The sequence below is a fragment of the Macaca fascicularis genome, chromosome 5 (assembly GCF_037993035.2).
Source record: "Macaca fascicularis isolate 582-1 chromosome 5, T2T-MFA8v1.1".
Taxonomy (NCBI): Eukaryota; Metazoa; Chordata; class Mammalia; order Primates; family Cercopithecidae; genus Macaca; species Macaca fascicularis.
The window spans coordinates 1771483-1792469 of NC_088379.1; the positions used below are offsets into that span (position 1 = coordinate 1771483).

Here is a 20987-nt window from a genome sequence, read left to right on the forward strand (position 1 = left end):
GAAAATTTCAAAAAATTATTAATGATTTCTTTTGCTATCACAAACTCGAAACCTCTACAATTTCATTAAAAGTGCAGGCATGAAAAACAGGAAATCCCTTGCCCTGTCTGGTTCTGAGCCAGAGACCAGAGGCCCGAGGTGCAGCCAGGCCCACTTCAGGTGGTGGAAACGAAAATTAATCAGAAGTCATACACTCAAATAAAACGCCTCGTATTAAACTCACAGAGTGGGTGCTGACGGGAGCTGCCGGCAGGACGGCCTTCCCAGAGGCCTGGCACCGCTCCCTACCTGAAGGCACAAGGGCCCTCCCAGGCCACGGGAAGCATGGACTCACGGCAGCTCGGCCTGCCCCAAAGGCCATCACCGCCACCGGTGGAAAACAGGCAACCACAAGCTGGTGGTTCACTGGCACGTGGGTGACAAGGTTCATGGCCACAGATGCCCATGCACAAGCCCCAAGCACCATGACCCCTCGGGAAGGAGGGGACACACAGGGCCAGTGGGGCCCTGACCACCAGCGCCTGGGGTTTCCTAGCAACTAAAGCACTCAAGGCGCCCTGCATGGCAGACTTTTCATGAGGAACACAGACCCGTGTTAACCTGTTTGCAGATTCATGTTTAATAAAATGCCCTTCTGAAATGCATCCAAAATAGAGAAGCTTTCTCCTGAACTGCAAAAGCCATAAAAATGCAAAATACTTCTTTAGGAAAAACTGAATCAAAATTATGCCTCAATGTTCCAAGTCACATGAAACCTACTCTGTGCCCCAGGGCAGGTGCAGGCGGCAGCAGTGGCCCAAACCAGCCCCCGCCAGCCTCAGTTGTTCTCGATCTGCTCCAGGTCCAGCTCCCCGCGGGCCCGGAGGAAGACACCCTCCTCCCCGGCGCTGTCCCCATCACTGGGGTCCCCGTTGCTCCTGCTCGAGCCATCACCGGTCACCGACTCCCTTGAGGCCCACAGGTTGGGGTGGGCAGGGCTGGTCCTGAGGCCCCTCTGGCTGCAGCCAGGCATGGTGATGCCAGGGAGGCCCCGGGATTCACACGGGGAGGACACAACCATCTTCACTGGGGCGTCATCCTCATCGTCATCTTCGTAATTGAGGGAGCAAAGGCTTTTTGAATTTTTTAAAGTCTGCAATAGAAAAGATATGGGCTTAAAGCATTTCTAGCAGATGACTTGGGAGGCAGCGTCCCACCAACCCATCAAGGGCTCGGTGTGCTGGAGCTCTGGCCATCCCCAAGACCACACAAAGCAGGGGCTTGTCCCCTGTACATCAGTCACAGCTCGCAGAGCCCCTTCCTCAGACCCTGCCCACACGTGCCCTGGCCCCTTAGCTCTCCTCGGCCCCTGCCCAGCTGGTGTGGGCAGAGACGCACAGCCTGGCCCTGCCCAGACCAAATGGACCAGGCTGGTGGGCACCTGACACCTAAGCAAGCCTCAAGACGCCCAGGGGCTCACAGAGGACAGCCTTGTCCCAGTCTTGGCCTCGGCAGGTGGCCTGGCCAGGGAGGGTGCCTCGTGCCTCCACTTCTGACAACAGCCCCACCCAGGGCTGCTCTCAGCAAGCACCTCACAGCCACCTCTGAGGCCCTGCAGTGGCTCCGTCTCTCCTCCACCTGCCCCCATAAGGCCCCTGGAACCCCACCTCGTCGATGTCCTCACGGGCCCGCCAGACGCAGCTCCTACCTTCTCTGTCCTTGCACCTCCTCTCCTAATAGAAACGCATGCAAATCCTTCTCATCTCAAAACACATGCAACAGACAGGTGCACACACAGGGGTCTCCCCTGGGCAAGGCCCACCCTCGTCCCAGGCGGGCAGCTTCCAGTACCTCCATGCCACGCCCAGGCCTGTCCACAGCAGGTCCCTAAGTGCCAGGCTCCGGCCCTCCCTCTGCTCTCCGGAGGTGCCGCCACCAGCCCTTTCTCACTCTGACCCCCAGTCAAATCTCACTCAGTAGCCCCCCTTCCCAAGGCCTGTTAGGGATAAGGGGTTCCCCCAGGCTTCACCCCCGAACCGGAACGCTGAGTGGCAGGCAGTCTCCATCCACCCTGGTGTGCTCTCTTGGGCGTCTCCAGGGCCCTGAGACCCAGCAGGTGTGTCCAGCTGGGGCATGAGTCCACGGCCATGGCCAGGGCAGCAGCCCCTCAGCACGCCTGGGCCCCCACCCCCTGCCACCTCCCAGTCCTTGCCTCAAGCCCCCTGTCTGTGGTGCCCAGCACCGTCCACGCCACTCGTCCACTGCCACTGGGAGCAGCCTTCCTACCCAGCCCCACCTCCCTGGTCACCTCCAGGCCTCCTCAGGGTCAAGGTTCCCCTCCTGGACCACACCCACGCTGGCCTCAGACACCTCACCTCATGGCTCTGGCTTGTGAGGACGCGTGGGTGAGGGCACGTGGGTGCCATCAACCACAACTGCAGGGCACAGGGGCACTGTGATGCCGATGATGAGACCGCAATGACACAGCAACCTCGGCCACCTAAAGTTATGACCTAGAGCACAAGCTCACCAATTCCACAGGACCCAAGAAACTCCCCAAACCACCTTCGTCCAGAGCAAGGAAACGCCCCACAGACAGGAACCTCAAATACTTCCTGGAAACACTTCCAGCGACTGATTTTTATAAAAGCACATGGCCCTCGGGGACAGAGCTCCTTTTTTCTAAGGATATTATTGGGCTCTAAAACACAAATGGACGCCGGGCGCGGTGGCTCACGCCTGTAATCCCAGCACTTTGGGAGGCCGATGCAGGTGGATCAGGAGGTCAGGGGATTGAGACCATCCTGGCGAACACGGTGAAACCCCGTCTCTCCTAAAAATACAAAAAATTAGCCGGGCGAGGTGGCGGCGCCTGTAGTCCCAGCTACTCAGGAGGCTGAGGTAGGAGAATGGTGTGAACCCGGGAGGCGGAGGTTGTAGTGAGCTGAGATCCGGTCACTGCACTCCAGCCTGGGCGACAGCCAGACTCCGTCTCAAAAACAAACAAATAAATAAATAAATAAAAGACAAATTGACATATTTTCTGTCTTTGTGGTTCTACTATAAAAAGTGAATCACTGAGAAGTAAAATTCTAAAGAATAATTTTTTTTTTTTTGAGACAGAGTCTTGCTCTGTTCCCAGGCTGGAGTGCAGTGGTGCAATCATAGCTCACTGAAGCCTCAACCTCCCAGGCTCAAGCAATTCTCCCACCTCAGCCTCTCAAGTGGCTGAGACAATAGGTACACACCATCATGTCGGTCTAATTTTTGTATTTTTTGTAGCGATGGGGTCTCACTTTGTTGCCCAGGCTGGTCTCAAACTCCTGGGCTCAAACAATCCTCCTGCCTCCGTCTCCCAAAGTGCTTGGATTACAAGCATAAGCCGCCACGCCCAGCCCCACTCAAATGTTTAAAGATACAACTGGCCACATGTTTTGGTCAGAAAATAAGGATGCATAATTTCTTTTTCATTCAAATCAAAGTGAATTTGCCCATCGACATCACTTGTACATACAAGCCCCAGGGCCAGCATGAGGATGTGGCTGGTTTCCTGGGCCCCTGCTGGATGGCATGGAGGTCCAGGTCTCACTGGCTAGGTCTGGTGCCACCCATGACCTTGCAGACTCTGGCTGCCGTGCTGCCCACTCAGGATGGCCTCCAACCCACGGCACCGCCAGGCTGCACTATGCATGCACCAGAGGTGGCTGGGACGCTACACACCTTCGGGGGCCAGGTTTCCTTCCATTTCAAACCACAACATTTTGTTTTGATTCAGGGTCAACCCTCTGGACCGAATGCTCTGACCTGACAGATGGCGCAAGAGCCACGCGAAGCCTCGGACACGGGACTCGCACTCGCGGGCGCAGCTGTGCGGCTAGTGCGTGAAAACAGCAGGCTCTGAACGCCTCTGGATGACAGTCGGTGGAGGAGAAACAACTGCTGCCCACAGACGCGGCAGCTGCAGAACTAAGCGCCCAGCACCGCTAGCGAAGGCCACACGGAGCTGAAGGGGCCACCCACACTGTAGAGACCATGGAAACCGAGGCCCGTGGGGCCGGTGCTGGCCTGGACTGCGCCGCCCGTCCGCCTCACGCCCCCTGTCCCTTGGTATCAGCCCCGGGGCTCCGTCCCAGCTCCTGCTACCATCACGCTGGTTTGATGGTCACCTCCATCTGAGGTTAAACACAAAACAGTTGTCCAAAACATAAAGGTCAAGCCTTCAAGTTCTAAATCAGGCTCCAAAGCGCAGAGGCCTTTCAAACTGTGTGCGAAGCCCTTCAGTCAGTCTGGGGAGTGCAGGGGCCCCAGCTGACAGCTGGAGGGCCTCCAGCATCTGAAGTGGGTTAACTCAGCTACCAGAAGCCGGTGAGACCCTGGAAGGTCAGGGAAGCCTCCTATGAGCTGACCTGATGTCACTCAGTAAACGTCCAGGCCCTGTCTCAGCCACATCTGTACCTACCCCTTGCCAAAGCCTCTGGCTTTTGCCAAACTGAAACACTGGTTTACTCTCGTGAAAGCGCAAGCTCCCTCCACCGTGTGCCGTGTGGGTGGGGCTCACGTGGTCCCCTCACGGCCAAGGCGGCCCTGGCCGCTGGGCCACTCTGCAGCAGGGCCAGGCAGCAGTCAAGGGTGGGGAGGGCTCCCCATGGCCCCGGCAGTGCCTGGAGCACAGCACAGTGCGTGTTGAAACAGGCAGCCAAGCAGAGCCAAGCACCTCCCGCCTGCCAAAGGGAGGAACGGGCCAGCCAAGCCAAGCAACAGAGGCCCACAGGGCGCGGGAATGTCCACGGCAGGGGCAGGGACAGAGATGGCCACAGCAAGCTCCGTGCACGTGTCAGGCGAGGAGGCCAGTGTGAGAAGAACTGACACCCTAGACCCCTTGTTGCCTCTGGTGAGCCCCCTCCCAACCCTGCAGAAGAGAGGTTCATTAGGAAAGTACGGACTGGAGCATTCTAGACAGGGGAGCTGGCCGACGGCACAGGAGAAAACGGGCTGAGTGAGCCCTGCTCAGACATCTTGCTTGGGCTGTGAGGGGTGCACAGCCTTACAAAGCCGGGAAGCTGGAGGCCAAAGATCCTCCCTGTCTCCCCAGCCCTCCACACAGAGGCAGGAGGAGGGGACTCTCCGCCCCGACCGTGCAGCCACTGATGGTGTCGGCTCCTCACCCCAAGGGGGATGGGGCAGCCGGTGCCCGTCAGGAGGTGTGGAGTGAGTGCCCAGCAGTATGTCCCCTGCCCAGCACTCGCTTCCACCACCTCACTCACCACCTCTGACCACCCTGGGCGTGGCTCCTGGAGAGAAGGTCTGAGAAAACGAGCAAGAAAAATCAGCAGCTGCAAATTCCAGATTTTCAGTCTGTGCCGTCTCAAACATTCCGTGTTCTTGATGGTCCCTGCTATAGTTTGAACGTGTCCCTCCAAATCTCTACCATGGTGTTGGGAGGTGATCAGGTCCTGCGGGCCTACACAGGACACGAGTGCCTCATAAAGGGCTGGAGGGAACCAGCCTCAGTCCTCCACGTCCTCCACCTCCTCCGCCAGGTGAGGACACAGACACAAGGGGCCATTTTGGAAGCAGAGGCCAGGCTCTCACCAGACGCCAGACATGCTGGGGCCTGGCTCTTGGGTTCCCAGCCTCCAGAACTCGGAGAAATACATTTCTCTTATTTATAAGTGACCTCATCAGTGGTTTTTTGTTACAGCAGCACAAACGAACTAAGTCAGTCCTTTTCTTGGTACCAGGAGCTGCTCTAAGCTTTTGGTTTTTCAGTTTTCATCCAGGAGGCACAAAAAAAACAGCTCAGCAGGTGCAGGAGAGGCCCCCATGGAGGACAAGCCTCGTGCCCTTGTGACTGAGGCTGTGGAAGGCACCGTCTGCTCACTAAACCCAAGACCTCCAAAAACGCAGCGGGCCTGAAGGTATAAACACGGCCACACGCACCTCCAGCTTGTCCTTAGGTTCTAGCCTGCGAGGTAATCGCTGGCCCCGAAGCTGCCTGCCTGTCTGAAGAACTCCTCAGGCTCCAGGTGACCCGGCTGCAGGGCACACAGGGAGTTCCTTCTTTCTCTGCAGCAGCCTCGGTCTCTCTAGAGGCGGCTGAGCGCCTTCGCTACATGGCAAAAGCTTTGCAAAGCCCTAAAAGCACACGCTTTTACAGAAACCAGCAGCTGCTCCCACATTCTGCTGGAACGATAACTGATGTACATATTGTCAGTCATCATATTTTAATTTCAGCTTTGAAACATAGCTTTGCCAATAAAAACAGAAAACGTAGCTTCTCCAGTAAAAGCCAGGCGTGGTGGCTCACACCTGTAATCCCAGCACTTTGGGAGGCCGAGGTGGGTGGATCACCTGAGGTCTGGAGTTCGAGACCAGCCTGGCCAACATGGAGAAACCCTATCCCTACTAAAAATACAAGAAATTAGCCAGGCATGGTGGCAGGTGCCTGTAATCCCAGCTACTCGGAAGGCTGAGGCAGGAGAATCGCTTGAACCTGGGAGGCAGAGGTTGCAGTGAGCCGAGATGGCGCCATTGCACTCCAGTCTGGGTGAGAGAGCGAGACTCCATCTCGGGGGGAAAAAAAAAGCAGAAAATCCTAAATGTTTTCTGTGAAAACACGCACTGTCTCCAAGGGAAAGGCAGGGAAGGCAGTGCCCCTGCACCCTGCTCAGGAAGAGAGCAGCCCTCTGACACCTGGGGAAGCTGGTGTGAGCCTAGACTCAGAGCAGACGGCGGGGGTAGCGGGGGGTTGAGGATGACTGCCAGACCGTCCCAGCAGTGCACGCAGACTGCACAACACACGCCAGGGACGCCGGACCAGAGCTGGGCTGCACATACCCAGTCCACCAGGTGCAAGCACAGCACAACCGGGGTGCAGGTGTGAGTGAGCACGAGCGTGCAGGGGTGCGCATGAGTGGGGGTGCACACCTGAGTGTGTACATAAGCATGGGGGTGAGTGTGCATGGTGTGTGTGGGTGTGCCACCCAGAGTCAGGACTAATTGTCCGGTAACACACAATTATAAAAGTTGTAGAGAAAAATCAGAGCATTTCTTTTTGGCCCTGAGGTAGATAGGAGCTTGACACAAACAGGAAGTGGCAAAGCCTGGGCCTGGTGGCGCACGCCTGTGATCCCAGCACTTTGGGAGGTGAGGCAGGAGGATGGCTTGAGCCCAGGACTTTGAGACTAACTTGGACAACACAGTAAGGCTCTGTCTCTAAAAAATTAAGAATATTAGCTGGGCACAGGAGTGTGCACCTGCGGTCCCAGCTACTCAGGAGGCTGAGGTGGGAGGATCGCCTGAGCCCAGGAGATGGAGCCTGCAGTGAGCTGTGGTTACGCTACTCCACTCCAGCCAGAGCAACAGAGAGAAAGAGACCCTGTCTCCAAAACACCAAAACCAAACCAAGAACTGACAGGTAACCCAGGCTGGGAGCCACCTGTTCACCAAAGGTACCACCTGTTCAGGTGTTATGATGCAGGCAGGGGCAGGTGGGTGGGGGTGAAGACTGGCTGGCTGACAGGGAGGGGGTGCAAGATGGCAGATGTGGGACAAGGAGAAAGGTGGGAGCCAGTTTTTGGATGGGATGAGCAAAGAGCTGGAAAGAGGGAGAGCAGGCAGCGCTGGCCTCGGGAGTCTTGGCGCCGTCCTCCGCAGCCGCGGTCAGCAGGGCTCTGGGTTTGCAGATGTGGCCCCTGAAGACACTGCCTGTCTCCTCAGGGGCTTTGCTGACATTTGATGAGGCCTCTCCCCATAAACCTTCTTTTTACCAGAAAGTGATGACTACTGTCACACTGACGACACCGGTGAGCAAGCAGACCGAAGCGGCTGAATTTAAGGCAGCGCACACTCCAGGGCAGGCAGGTATCACCTGGCCCCCACAAGAAGCAAATAAACAAAAAGCTTTTGTTTCACATGGGGTTGAGTCCCAGGAGCAGAATGGGGTGTGCAGCACCCACATTACTGTTCTGGCTCATTAACAAAGTCACTGAAGAAAACGGGGCAAGCCGGGTGTGATGGCTCACGCCTGTAATCCCAGCACTTTGGGAGGCCAAGGCAGGCAGATCACCTGAGGCCAAGAGTTCGAGATCAGCCCGGCCAATATGGTGAAACCCATCTCTACTAAAAATACAAAAATTAGCCAGGTGTGGTGGTGGGCGCCTATAATCCCAGCCACTTGGGGAGCTGACGCAGGAGAATCTCTGGAACCTGGGAGACAAAGGTTGCACTGAGCTGAGATCATGCCACTGCCCTCCAGCCTGGGCAACAAGAGCAAAACTGAAAGGGAAAGGGAAGGGGAAAGGGAAGGGGAAGAGGAAGGGGAAGGGGAAGGGGAAGAGGAAGGGCAAAGGGAAGGGGAGGGAAGGAAAGAAAAGGAAAGAGAAAGAAAGGAGGAAACAAGGAAAGAAAGAAAGCTCTGCACCTGCGTACTCTCTGTAAGCCCCGACCTGTCTGTGGCCAACCAAACTCCAGCACAAGGAGGGTGGGGGCTCCAGAACCAGCACCAGCGCCAACACCATTCCACAAGCACCGTTCCTGACCGGCACTCCTTACGGAGAAGAGAGGTTTTGAAATCACTCCCTTCAAAAAGTGGAGCCCGATCTTCCTCCCACTGTACTAGTAAGGGCTAGACAGAGTCAAGCAGCAGACAAAACCTCAGCTGGTGAGGACCAGGCACACAGGGCTCTTTGGGGCCCACTCACGCTCACTGGGGTCACTCGCTATGGGAAACCAAGTGGCCATATCGTGAACACACTCAGGCTGCCCCTCAGAGAGGCCCATGTGACAAAGCAACGAGGCCTCCTGCCAAAAGCCATGTGGTGAACCTAGAAGCAGGTCCTGTAGCCTTGGTCGAGCCTCCAGGCAACCACAGCCTCCTGACTGAGCTCCAAGGAGGCCTGAGCAGAGCCTCCCCACCGGCCTCCTGGACCCCTGAGGTGGCACAGGCGTGGTGTCTGTGAGGTGGCACAGGCGTGGTGTTTGACTGTGAGGTGGCACAGGCGTGGTGTCTGTGAGGTGGCGCAGGCGTGGTGTGTCTGAGGTGGCACGGGCGTGGTGTCTGTGAGGTGGCACGGGCGTGGTGTCTGTGAGGTGGCGCAGGCATGGTGTGTCTGAGGTGGCACGGGCGTGGTGTCTGTGAGGTGGCGCAGGCGTGGTGTCTGTGAGGTGGCGCGGGCATGGTGTTTGAGGTGACACAGTGTAGTGTTTGAGGTGGCGCGGGCGTGGTGTCTGTGAGGTGGTGCAGGCGTGGTGTCTGTGAGGTGGCGCGGGCGTGGTGTCTGTGAGGTGGCGCGGGCGTGGTGTCTGTGAGGTGGCGCGGGCGTGGTGTCTGTGAGGTGGCGTGGGCGTGGTGTCTGTGAGGTGGCGTGGGCGTGGTGTCTGTGAGGTGGCGTGGGCGTGGTGTTTGAGGTGACACAGTGTAGTGTTTGAGGTGGCACAGGCGTGGTGTCTGTGAGGTGGCACGGGCGTGGTGTCTGTGAGGTGGCGCGGGCGTGGTGTCTGTGAGGTGGCGCGGGCGTGGTGTGTCTGAGGTGGCGCGGGCGTGGTGTCTGTGAGGTGGCGCGGGCGTGGTGTGTCTGAGGTGGCACGGGCGTGGTGTCTGTGAGGTGGCGTGGGCGTGGTGTGTCTGAGGTGGCACGGGAGTGGTGTGTCTGAGGTGGCACGGGCGTGGTGTCTGTGAGGTGGTGCGGGCGTGGTTTGAGGTGGCACAGTGTAGTGTTTGAGGTGGCACAGGCGTGGTGTCTGTGAGGTGGCGCGGGTGTGGTGGTTTTTGGTTTTGGGTTTTTTTGTTGTTTCTGTTTTTGTTTTGAGACAGAGTCTCACTCTGTCACCCAGACTGGAGTGCAGTGGCGCGATCTCAGTTCACTGCAACCTCCGCCTCCTGGGTTCAAGCGATTCTCTTGCCTCAGCCTCCCAAGTATCTGGGACTATAGGCACCCACCACCATGCCCAGCTAATTTTTGTATTTTTAGTAGAGATGGGGTTTCACCATGTTGGCCAGGCTGGTCTCAAACACCTGACCTCAAATGAGACCAAGGCAGGTGGATCACAAGGTCAGGAGTTCGAGACCAGCCTGGCCAACATGGTGAAACCCTGTCTCTACTAAAAATACAAAAATTAGCTGGAGTGGTGGCAGGCACCTGTAATCCCAGCTACTTGGGAAGCTGAGGCAGAAGAATCCCTTGGATCCGGGAGGCAGAGGTTGCAGTGAGCCGAGATCATACCATTGCACTCCAGCCTGGGACACAGCGAGACTCCGTCTCTTAAAAAAAAGATTAAGGGAGGGCTGGGCATGGTGGCTCATGCCTGTAATCCCCCCACTTTGGGAGGCCAAGGCAGGCAGATCACCTGAGGTCAGAAGTTCAAGACCAACCTGGACAACATGGTAAAATCTTATCTACTAAAAATACAAAAATTAGCCAAGTGTGGCGGTGTATGCCTGCAACCCCAGTTACTCGGGAGGCTGAGGTAGAAGAATTGCTTGAGCCCGTGAGGTGGAGGTTGCAGTGACCCAAGACTGTGCCACTGTATTCCAGCCTGGGCAAAAAGAGCAAAACTCTGTCTTTAAAAAAAAAAAAAAAGATGGAGCTTAGAGGCAACAAAGCCAACTAGGATGAAGTCTCAGTAGCTGAAAAGGGTATCAAGGCCTGAGGCAGAACAACTGGGGTCAAGAGGAAGGAAGATTGAATTGGAGAAACATCCAGAGGACGGGACACCAGCCTGGGCCACCAGCGCTTGCATGGACAGGGACAGGCAGGCTCAGCAAGGGGCCCAAAGCCGGGGCTACATGGATCTGAGGGATGGGACACCCCGTGCAGCCCCAGTCCTGGGGGTCACGGCTCCAGTTCCCAAACAACGGGGGTTTCTCCTCCCAGAGAGAAACCAGACACCCACTTATGCATCAGACACACACACACACCACACCCACCACACCCACCACACACGTCACACATGCACCATGCACCCACACACACCACACACAGGCCACACATCACACACACCACACCCACCACACACAACACACACAACACACACATCACACACATCACACACACCACACACAGGCCACACATCACACACACCACACACATCACACACGCATCATGCACTCACACACACCACACACACCAGACACACCACACACACCACGTACACCACACCACACATGTCACACACACCACACATAGGCCACACATCACACACACCACACACCACACACGCACACCACACACACCACACACAAATACATACCACACATGCCACACAGTCACACACACACCACACGTCACACACATCACACACACCACAGGCCACACATCACATACACCACACACGTCACACACGCACCATGCACTCACACACACCACACACACCACACACACACCACACACACCATACACACCACGCACACCACACCACACACACCATGCACACCACACCACACACACCATGCACACCACACCACACACATCACGCATGAACCACACATCACGCATGAACCATACATCACACATGCCACACATGCCACACACACCACACACACACTGCACACACCACACACACCAGTCACACCATGCACACCACACATGCCACACATGCCACACACACACCAGACACACAACCACACACCACACATGCCACACACACCAGACACCACAGACGTTACATACACACCACAGTCACACACACACCACACACACCATACACACCACACATGCCACACACGCCACAGTGACACACACACCACAGTCACACACACATCACACACACCATACACACCACACATGCCACACACACCACACACATCACACACCACACATGCCACACACATCACACACACCACACACCTCAGTCACACGTACACCACACACACCATACACACCAGACACACACGCCTCATACACCACACACGCCTCATACACCACATACACCACACGCTACACACGTCACACACACACACTACACACGTCACGCACCATACACACACACCACACACACACCACACATCACACGCACACCACACACATCACACACACTACACATATCACACACACCACACATCACACGCACACCACACACACCACACACCACACGTCACACACAACACACATCACACACACCACACGTCACAAACACACCACATGTTCCACACACCACTCTACCACACATACAGGACACACCACACACTACCACACACACACCACACACAGGCCACACATCACGCACACCACACACCACATCACACATACCACAGACCACACACCACACACACGCCATACACACTACCAGAGACCACACACTGCATACACACACTACACACAGACTACACACCACACAGCACACACCAAACATACCACACACGTCACACACACACTACATACTACCCACCACACACCACACATGCTACACACCACACAGCACACACACACCAAACACCACACACATCACAGACGCCACACACTACACACACCACACAGCACTCACCATACACACCCCACATCACACACATACCACACACACCACACAGACCACACATACACTACACCACATACACACAACCCATATCCCACACACACAGCACACACCACACATACCACACACATCACACACCACAGACCACACACAGTACACACACACAACACATAGACGTCACACACCCCACACACCACATACACCACACATACCACACAGCACACAGCACATGTGCCACACACACACACACACACACTCTTCAGCATTTGACGGCAGCCCTGCCCTCCTCCCACCAGTCTCCCCAACACACCACACACCCTGGGTGCCCATAAGCCCTGGTCCTGGGTCTGGCAAGTCCTTGCTGCTACCCACACCTCACACTCTGCCGGGGGTACCCCATCTCCAGACTGAGCCCCATGCAGCCTCAACCAAGGGTCCTTGATCACCAACTCAGCCGACCACCTGGTCTGTCTCCCAAGGCATCTGAGAAACCCAGGGCCACCTCTACAGCAGGACTGTTGTCTGGTCATCAGTAGGTCCCTGGCACCATCATTCCCCACCCCACAACGTGCTGAACCGGCAGCTCCCTCCTCCACTCCCGTCCCTCCCGGTCCCCGCGGGGACTGACACCCACGCTGTGCACACCGCAAGCCCTGGCAAGCAGGGACGGCCTGCTTATGCTATATCCAAAGCTCACCACCAGCTTTCCAGCATTTACTGGCTTCCCCAGGTCAGCCCATCTCATAGCAAAAGACTAGAGCCTTCTTCTCTAAACCCTGCTCTCTGCAGAAAAGTTTCACAGCAGGGAAGTCCGGGTTTTCAACTCACCTCAAGGCCCCCGGAAGAATCAACTGGAGAACCCACTGATGAGAAGAGGCAAAGCTCACAGTGCCCTCAGTGTGGCCTAGCACCAGCGTCCCGGAGGACCCTGGGGGATCCCACCCAGCACGCCAGCCACACTGCTCTCCAGCCCTGAGCTGTGGCCAGGTCGAGCAGGACATGGGCCATCTGTGCCCCTTCTCCAGTTACTGTCCCCACAGGGTGCCCAGGTCCAGCCCACCCGAGCAAGACAGTGCAGCCGCACTGTGCACAGCTCCACCCACATCCACTCTCCCCAGAGGCAGGGCATGGGCAGGCCTGTGGCCCAGAGGATGGGGCTGGGGGCAAGAGCTCGGCGGGTTGCCAAGGCCACAGGTCATTGAGGAGAGAGGTTGACACTGATCCCACCCCACCCCAGCCACAGCCCCACTCAGTCCTGGCTTGCACTCAGAGTTGGCATCGGGAAGTCCTATTAATTTCTGCCACTGCCCAAAGCTCCCAAACACAGACGACTCAGTGAGTGTGCACAGAGCCCACCCTACTCTGTCACGGCTCTGCTATCTCCCTCCCCGCGCGCTGCCAGGGCCCCCAGAGGTCTCTGGTGAACGCACCCCCTTAGTAACACAGAGCAAGACCTGGGAAAGCCTCCTCAGTCCTGTTCCCTTCCTTAACTCTGTGCCAACCACAGCCTGTGACGGCAGGTGGAGAGGTGAGCAGGTGGGCAGCACTGAGAATCTTCAAGTGGGTGCAGGCTCTCTCCTACATCCAGACAGTTTCTGCAGGAGGTGCCTGTAGAGTCCCAAGTGCACAGGCCCTGCTGGGCTCTGAGCTGCAGCATGGACACCCACCGGCTCCCACAAGAGAGGACCCCGGGCTCTGCCTCGAATGGGGCTCCCAGGACAGCCTCTTACTTCCTGAGCCATCACCACGCCAGAAAAAGTCAGGGGGCTCCCCAGCAGCTGAGGCGGGTGGCTTAGCTAGGCCAGAAACCCACAGCTCTGTTCTGCTGCTTCCCCCAGGCCACACCGTGCGAGCCTGGCTAGCCACCCTGGGCCGTGTGTGGGGCTCTGTCTCTGTGGGGGCAGGCAGGGTAAGCTGGGTGTTCTGACACTGGGACAGGCCCCGATCACTCCCACCCACTCCGGACGGCTCTCCTCACTCCTTTCCTCCCAGCCCAGAGGAGACCAGCTGGATGATAGCAGCTGCTTCCCAGAGAATCAGCCAGCCTCACCCCAGCACTGCCACGTCCAGATCTATGCCCCTCTGAGCCCTTGGGAACAAGAAAGCCTCACCCGGGTCATTTTTAGGAAGTCCAAGGATGGGCGTGTCCACCTGGCGTCCTCCTCACGCCTCCGTTTGCGCCGGCTCCTCTTCCCACTGAGCACGCAGGGCTGTGAGCGGCACCGGAGCAGCCCACGGTGCCGGCCCAGCTCAGGCGTGGACGTGGGGCTGCTGCTGGCCGAGGGCAGGGGAGTGCCCACACCTGCGAGTTGCTCCTGTGAGAGGGACAGGCGTCGCCTCACGGAGAGCAAGTAGGGCTCTGCGGAACACCAGGGCAGGCCTGAGCCTGCACTACCCTCGCTGCTGTCCACGAAGCCGCTGCTGGCCGAGGACGGCCGGGGCGTGGCGGGTGAGGTGGGACCGGTCAACCACGCGGCACTCCTCGGCAGGACGGCGCCGGGGCTTCCCTGCAATGTTGCGCTCCCACCGCTGTTGCACCGCCTCTTGGAGACTGGAGTCCAGACCGTGGAGCTGCCAGGGCGCCAGGGGGACCGGCAGCGCACCAGCTCCTCAGGTTCTGACAGGGACCGGCAATGTCGCTTGGTCGGTGGGGCCGTGGACGAGCCTGTACTTTCACTGGGGTCCACAGTGCTGGCTGCGCCCAGGCCCACACCTGGGCCCGGGGACTCTGGCCGCCACTGAAGACCCATGGTGTGAGCAGCAGCAGACAGGCCTGGCAGGAAGCAGAAATCAGGTCTCGTGGCTGCCTGGCTTCCAACGGGCCGTCCTCCACTTAAGACCTTCCAGGGACTCTGGTCTACCAGAAAAGACACAAAGTGGCAGTGGAAGAGACAGGTGAGCCACAGAGCAGGCCTAGCCTCTTCCCACCATGTGGGGTGACATCTGTCCTGGTAAACAGCCTGGCAAAGCCATCAAGGGCACAGCCCCTTGCCATCACCCCGGACGTGCTTCTCCGAGATGTCCATGGCGCACAGTGGGCACCAGCCCCGCCTGCCCTTGCCAGGTTAGCTGCAGGGCTCGGCTCGCTTCTTTAAGGGGACGCCGTGTCTGAAGGAGGTGTCAGTCTCCCCACCAGTGCCTCCCTGAGAACTGCATGGCTCTGCTCTCCCAACAGCCTTTGCTAAAACATTCTTCCTGCATCCGCAAAACACTCCCCCACCTCTGTGACCAGGCATCTCAAGGATGTGCAGCTTCCCTGGCCAGGACTCCCCAGAGCCCCTTCTTAAAGCAGCTCAGGTCCCTCGGTAACATGGGCAACACAGGGTCACACATGCTGCCAGGGTCTTCAGGGAGAGTCTGAGCCCCAGGAACTCCTCAAAAACCTCAGAGCCACCAGGTCCAGGCCTGGAGCCCCTCCTCAAGTCTCACTTCCTGTGCAACTGTCCTGGGGCCGCCCGCCTGACATACTCCCCAGTCCCCCTGCCACCTGGTTTGGAGAAGCCTTGAAAGCAAGGCCAGGTGCATGGGCCTGGCATGGAATCCGCCTGGGCGGGGTCATCTGGACCCCCAGGACTCCCCCAGTGGCTTGTGCAGTCACTATCCAGCTGAGAAACTTGGAGTGGAGACTGTGAGACCTGCCTCACAGGGGGAAAGGCCCTGGGGTGACTCTGGGGCGGCCAGGAGAGAGATGGGGGCTGTGGGGAGGAGGTGTGGAGGTGTAGGCAAGGAGAGCGGCCAACCAGGTGAGGAGTGTAGGAAGCCCTGTGGAGCTCTGAGCCAGGATGTACGGGGTAGCTGGTTTGGCCCCGTGTGCAGGATGAACCCCAGGAGGCTGATGTGAGAACATCACACCACAGCTAGCTAGGCAGAGGGTGGGGCTCAGGCCATCTGGGGCCTCACACTTCCTACTTCCATCTACTTGTAAAAGAATCTGGTAAAACACCTTCACTTTGGTAATCTGGCACTCAGCAAGGTGATCCTCCTAATGGGCCTACTCTGTGTGACACAGGGCACTGGGCGCGTCACAGTCGGGTCAGCAGGGCCAACAGAGATGCCCTGGGACCTTCGCTGGGGGAGGACCTGGGACCCCAGGGTTACCTGGCCCATGAACACCGCCAGCCCCCATATTCGGAGCACCTGCTCCCCATCAATGAAGGGCCCACCTGCAGGTGAGCCAGGCACAGCCACGCCCTCCACGGCACAGACAGCAGGTGGGCTGCCCGGTATGCCACGGCACGCTCCAGCTGACACTACAAGCCCTGCCGGCCACACCATCCTGTTCTTTTAGTGGCCACAGGGTGGGCCTTGCACCTTCCAGAAAGGGTGCAGCAGACCCCTGGGCCCACCAGCTGAGGAGGGAGAGACCTGGTTGGGCCTGCACTCTACACAAGCCGTCCTGCTCACAGACCACTCTTGACCACTGGCCCAGCCATGCGGGGACAGCAGCAGGGACCACTCCATGCCCCAGTGCAGGGCACACGAACACTTTCCTGGCTTCCGCAGATCAGGCTCATGTTCTGCGTCCAGGACCCTCCCAGCCCAGGAGCCTGGTCCCAGCCCTGCTCAGGCCTCCAGCCACGGCTCCTAAAGCACTCACCATTGAGCTCCAAAGGGAACAGACGACCGCTGCTGTTCAGGGTTTCGGCAGAATACTGCAAGTGACAGGAAAGAGAAGTTTCAATACCGTGACTGACACATGAGAATTTGGCAATAACATCCCTGCATTTTCATCACTGCAGCACATTCTGCCTTTCCCCAGTGTTTTCTTTCTCGTGATTAAAATAAGCACAGTTGTATTAAAAAACCTAACAAAATTCAACTGAGTAAATGCACATTTTTAAATTTTTTTAAAAATGTTTTATCTTTTTAAAAGAGTTGTTAACACTAAACGGACTTTTTTTTTTTAGACAGAGTCTCGCTCTGTTGCCCGGGCTGGAGTGCAGTGGCACTATCTCAGCTCACTACAAGCTCCACCTCCTGGGTTCACACCATTCTCCTGCCTCAGCCTCCCGAGTAGCTGGGACTACAGGTGCCCGCCACCACGCCCGGCTAGTTTATTTATTTATTTTTTTTTGTATTTTTAGTAGAGACAGGGTTTCACCATATTGGCCAGGATGGTCTCGATCTCCTGACCTCGTGATCTGCCTGCCTTGGCCTCACAAGTACTTGAAGGCTGGCCTCAGACATTTTTATTCCAAGCCACAGGCATGCATCCTGTCCCTGCTCCTGAAGCTCAGGCCCTCCTGCCTTTCGGCAGCCTCGACTGCAGCCATCTTCGCAAACCTCACCACCACTTACTTTTCGGCAAGAACTTCAGCCAAGACCCAGGGGGCCCTTTCCCATTTGCAACAGCTCAGACACAGGACCGGAGCCCCTAAGCCAAGCTCTGGAGTGTGGCGTGGTCCAGGGAGACATCCAGAGGGGGGCCTCCCACCCTGGAAGCAGGAAAGCCACTGGGCATGGTGGCAACTTGAGGGTCTGTATGGAGGGCACTAAGGGAAATGCCACAGGGCTCTCTTCCCTGCCCCATGAAATGTCAGGGAGCTGCTTGGCAGATAGCGGCTTGGAGGCCATTACGTGTCTGCTTCCACACGCTGGCCCGTGCAGGCGGGACACAGGGCCCTGCAGAGGATGGGGCACAGGAGGGGTGTCCTGCCAGGTACCCAGCAAGCTCCCTAACCTCCCAGAGACTCCTGGTCTGTGAGAACACAAAAGGCCACCCTGTGACAAGGACATGGCTGTCCCACAGGGTCCAGGCACAGCAGCCCCTCTGCTTTTCTGCCTTAGAGTTCTAGGGCTCCTCTGCCATACCTCAGAACCTCTCAGTTAACACTTAAGTCCACGGCACTGCATCCTGTGATAACATTCCCAAACATGATAAAATTAAAAGGAAATCCTTCGCTGCTTCCCATAAAGGGATTAAGTTAAAAGTTGGGTTTGTGACCCCAAAAAAAGACACCCATCCACAGACAGGCCACGTACACACGGGGTCCCACCTCAGCCAACACAGCAGTGTCGAGCTGTGAGCACCTGGCCACATCATGAGGACGGGGCCTGGTGCAGGCACGGGAACCACATGACCTCCAGGTTCTCCCACCTCGGAACCCAGGCAGCTCTGCTAGAGGACCTGAAGGCTTTCACGCCACAGGGACCCTTGTCGCTATAGATCTTCCCACCTCTGGGCCTCCCCTAGCAAGCACCAGGACCTCACTCTCTTCCTGTTCCACACAGCACCTGTCTCCAGGGTCACATGAACAGCACCCAGCCTGACGCGGCCACAGAAAATGTCTAGCAAGGAAAGGACTTTCCCATCCCAGCCGGCATAGATGGCTCTCATGGGCAGCCTGAAGGAGCCACAAGCCTGCATGGCCCCAGATGTGACCACTTCTGTGCAAAGACATGCCAGGGGCAGCAGCTACTCCCAGTGGTGCTGGCCGTGTGGGATGTGCGCACGGCAGACAAACAGAGCCAGGGTCCCCGGGAGCCAGGAGAGGCCGGGCAGCCAGGTCCCACAGGCTTAGGACGGAGGCTTATCAAAAACATTTATTCCTCACAGTCCTGGAGGCAGAAGTCCAAGATCAAGGGACGGCAGATTCAGTGTCTGGTAAGGCCACCTCCTGGTTCACAGATGGCTCTTCTGGTTGTATCTATGCATGGTCGAAGGGGCTGGCTTCCTCTCTGATACCTCTTTCATAAGGGCACTTAATTCCATTCATGAGGCACTGCCGCCATGACCTAATCACCTCCCAAAGGCCCCACCTCCAAATATTCATCCCATCCCCTTGAGGGTGAGGATTTCAACATCCGGATTTCGGGGAACATGAACATGCACCCCTTAAGCCTCAAGAAATCTGGACTTCAGGGCTGGGCACGGAAGCACACACCTGAATCCCAGCACTGTGGGAGGCCAAGGCGGAAGGATTGCTCGAGCCCAGGAGTTTGAGACCAGCCTGACCAACATGGTGAAACCCTGTCTCTGCTAAAAATACAAAAATTAGCCGGGTGTGATGGTGGGTGCCCATAATCCCAGCTACTTGGGAGGCAGAGGCAGGGGAATCGCTTTAACCCGGGAGGCAGAGACTACAGCGAGCTGAGATCACACCACTGCACTCCAGCCTTGGCAACAAGAGCGAGACTCTGTCTCAGAAAAAGAAGAAAAAAAAGAAAGCTGTACTTCAGGGCTGGACACAGGGGAATCCCAGCACTGTGGGAGGCCAACGTGAGATGATCACTTGAGCCCAGGAGTTTGAGACCAGCCCAGGCAACACACGGAAACCTGGTCTCTACAAAAAAAAAAAAAGAGCTGATGTGATGGCATGAGCCTGTGATTCCAACTACTCAAGACGCTGAGGTGGGAGGATTGCTTGGGCTGGGGAGGTCAAAGCTGCAGTGAGTGACTGAGGTGGGAGCATTGCTTGGGCTGGGGAAATCAAGGCTGCAGTGAGCAACTGAGTGCACTGCACTCCAGCCTAGGCAACACAGCAAGACCCTGTCTTTAAAAAACTAAAAGTTTTTAGGCCAGGCGCAGTGGCTCACGCCTGTAATTCCAGCACTTTGGTAGGCTGAGGCGGGCAGATCACAAGGTCAGGAGATCGAGACCATCCTGGCTAACACGGTGAAACCCCATCTCTGCTAAAAATACAAAAAATTAGGTGGGCGTGGTGACGGGCACCTGTAGTCCCAGCTACTCAGAAGGCGGAGGCAGGAGAATGGTGTGAACCAAGGAGGCAGAGCTTGCAGTGAGCAGAGATCACACCTCTGTACTCCAGCCTGGGTGACAGAGCGAGACTCCGTCTCAAAAACAAAAAACAAACAAACAAAACCTAAAAGTTTTTTTTTTTTTTTTTGAGACGGAGTCTGGCTCTGTCGCCCGGGCTGGAGTGCAGTGGCCGGATCTCAGCTCACTGCAAGCTCCGCCCCCCGAGTTTACGCCATTCTCCTGCCTCAGCCTCCCGAGTAGCTGGGACTACAGGCGCCCGCCGCCTCGCCCAGCTAGTTTTTTGTATTTTTTAGTAGAGACGGGGTTTCACCGTGTTCGCCAGGATGGTCTCGATCTCCTGACCTAGTGATCCGCCCGTCTCGGCCTCCCAAAGTGCTAGGATTACAGGCTTGAGCCACCGCGCCCGGCCAAAACCTAAAAGTTTTTAAAAACCAACTCTCTACCAATCAATCCCAGCCTGTATCTGCACAGTGGCACAGAGCTGGAGGACACCACAGCCCGCCACCCACCCACACCATGCCCGCCAGGCTGGTGGCACAGTGAGCTTCCCTGCGCCCATGGCCCCCAGCACAGCCCCATCACACCGCCTCCTCTCTCCTCCACCCTGACATTCTCAGCTCTCCCTGCTCTCCGCCCCTCAGCCCGGGAACTGCCGCTCTGGTCCTGGCTGTGGCCCTCTACTCTGCCCTCTGGACTCCTGAGAGTCAGATCCCAGGTGCCTGTGCCCCCAGGCTCCCACTCTCACAGCCTCCCACGGTCATGGGAATCTCCGCCTGGCTAACTCTCCCCAGGTGTCCATACGGCTCACCACCCACTT

At 57.1% G+C, this 20987-nt stretch overlaps 1 protein-coding gene across 10 annotated transcripts in view; it reads right to left on the reverse strand.

Annotated features, from left to right (window-relative positions):
• Window positions 1-600: 600 nt before the first annotated feature.
• Window positions 601-20987, reverse strand: part of FAM53A (family with sequence similarity 53 member A) — a 47071-nt gene continuing 26684 nt past the window's right edge. For 8 of the 10 annotated variants that reach the window (XM_005554274.5, XM_005554277.5, XM_045392017.3 and 5 more), the window contains 3 exons: window positions 17048-17102; window positions 14562-15307; window positions 601-1132 (listed from right to left, as the gene is read on the reverse strand). In XM_005554274.5, coding sequence (XP_005554331.3) covers window positions 818-1132; window positions 14562-15307; window positions 17048-17102 — 1116 coding nt within the window. In that variant the 3' untranslated portion in view covers window positions 601-817. The remainder of the gene's footprint in view (window positions 1133-14561; window positions 15308-17047; window positions 17103-20987) is intronic. The other 2 variants (XM_074039215.1, XM_074039214.1) reach the window with 1 other exon arrangement.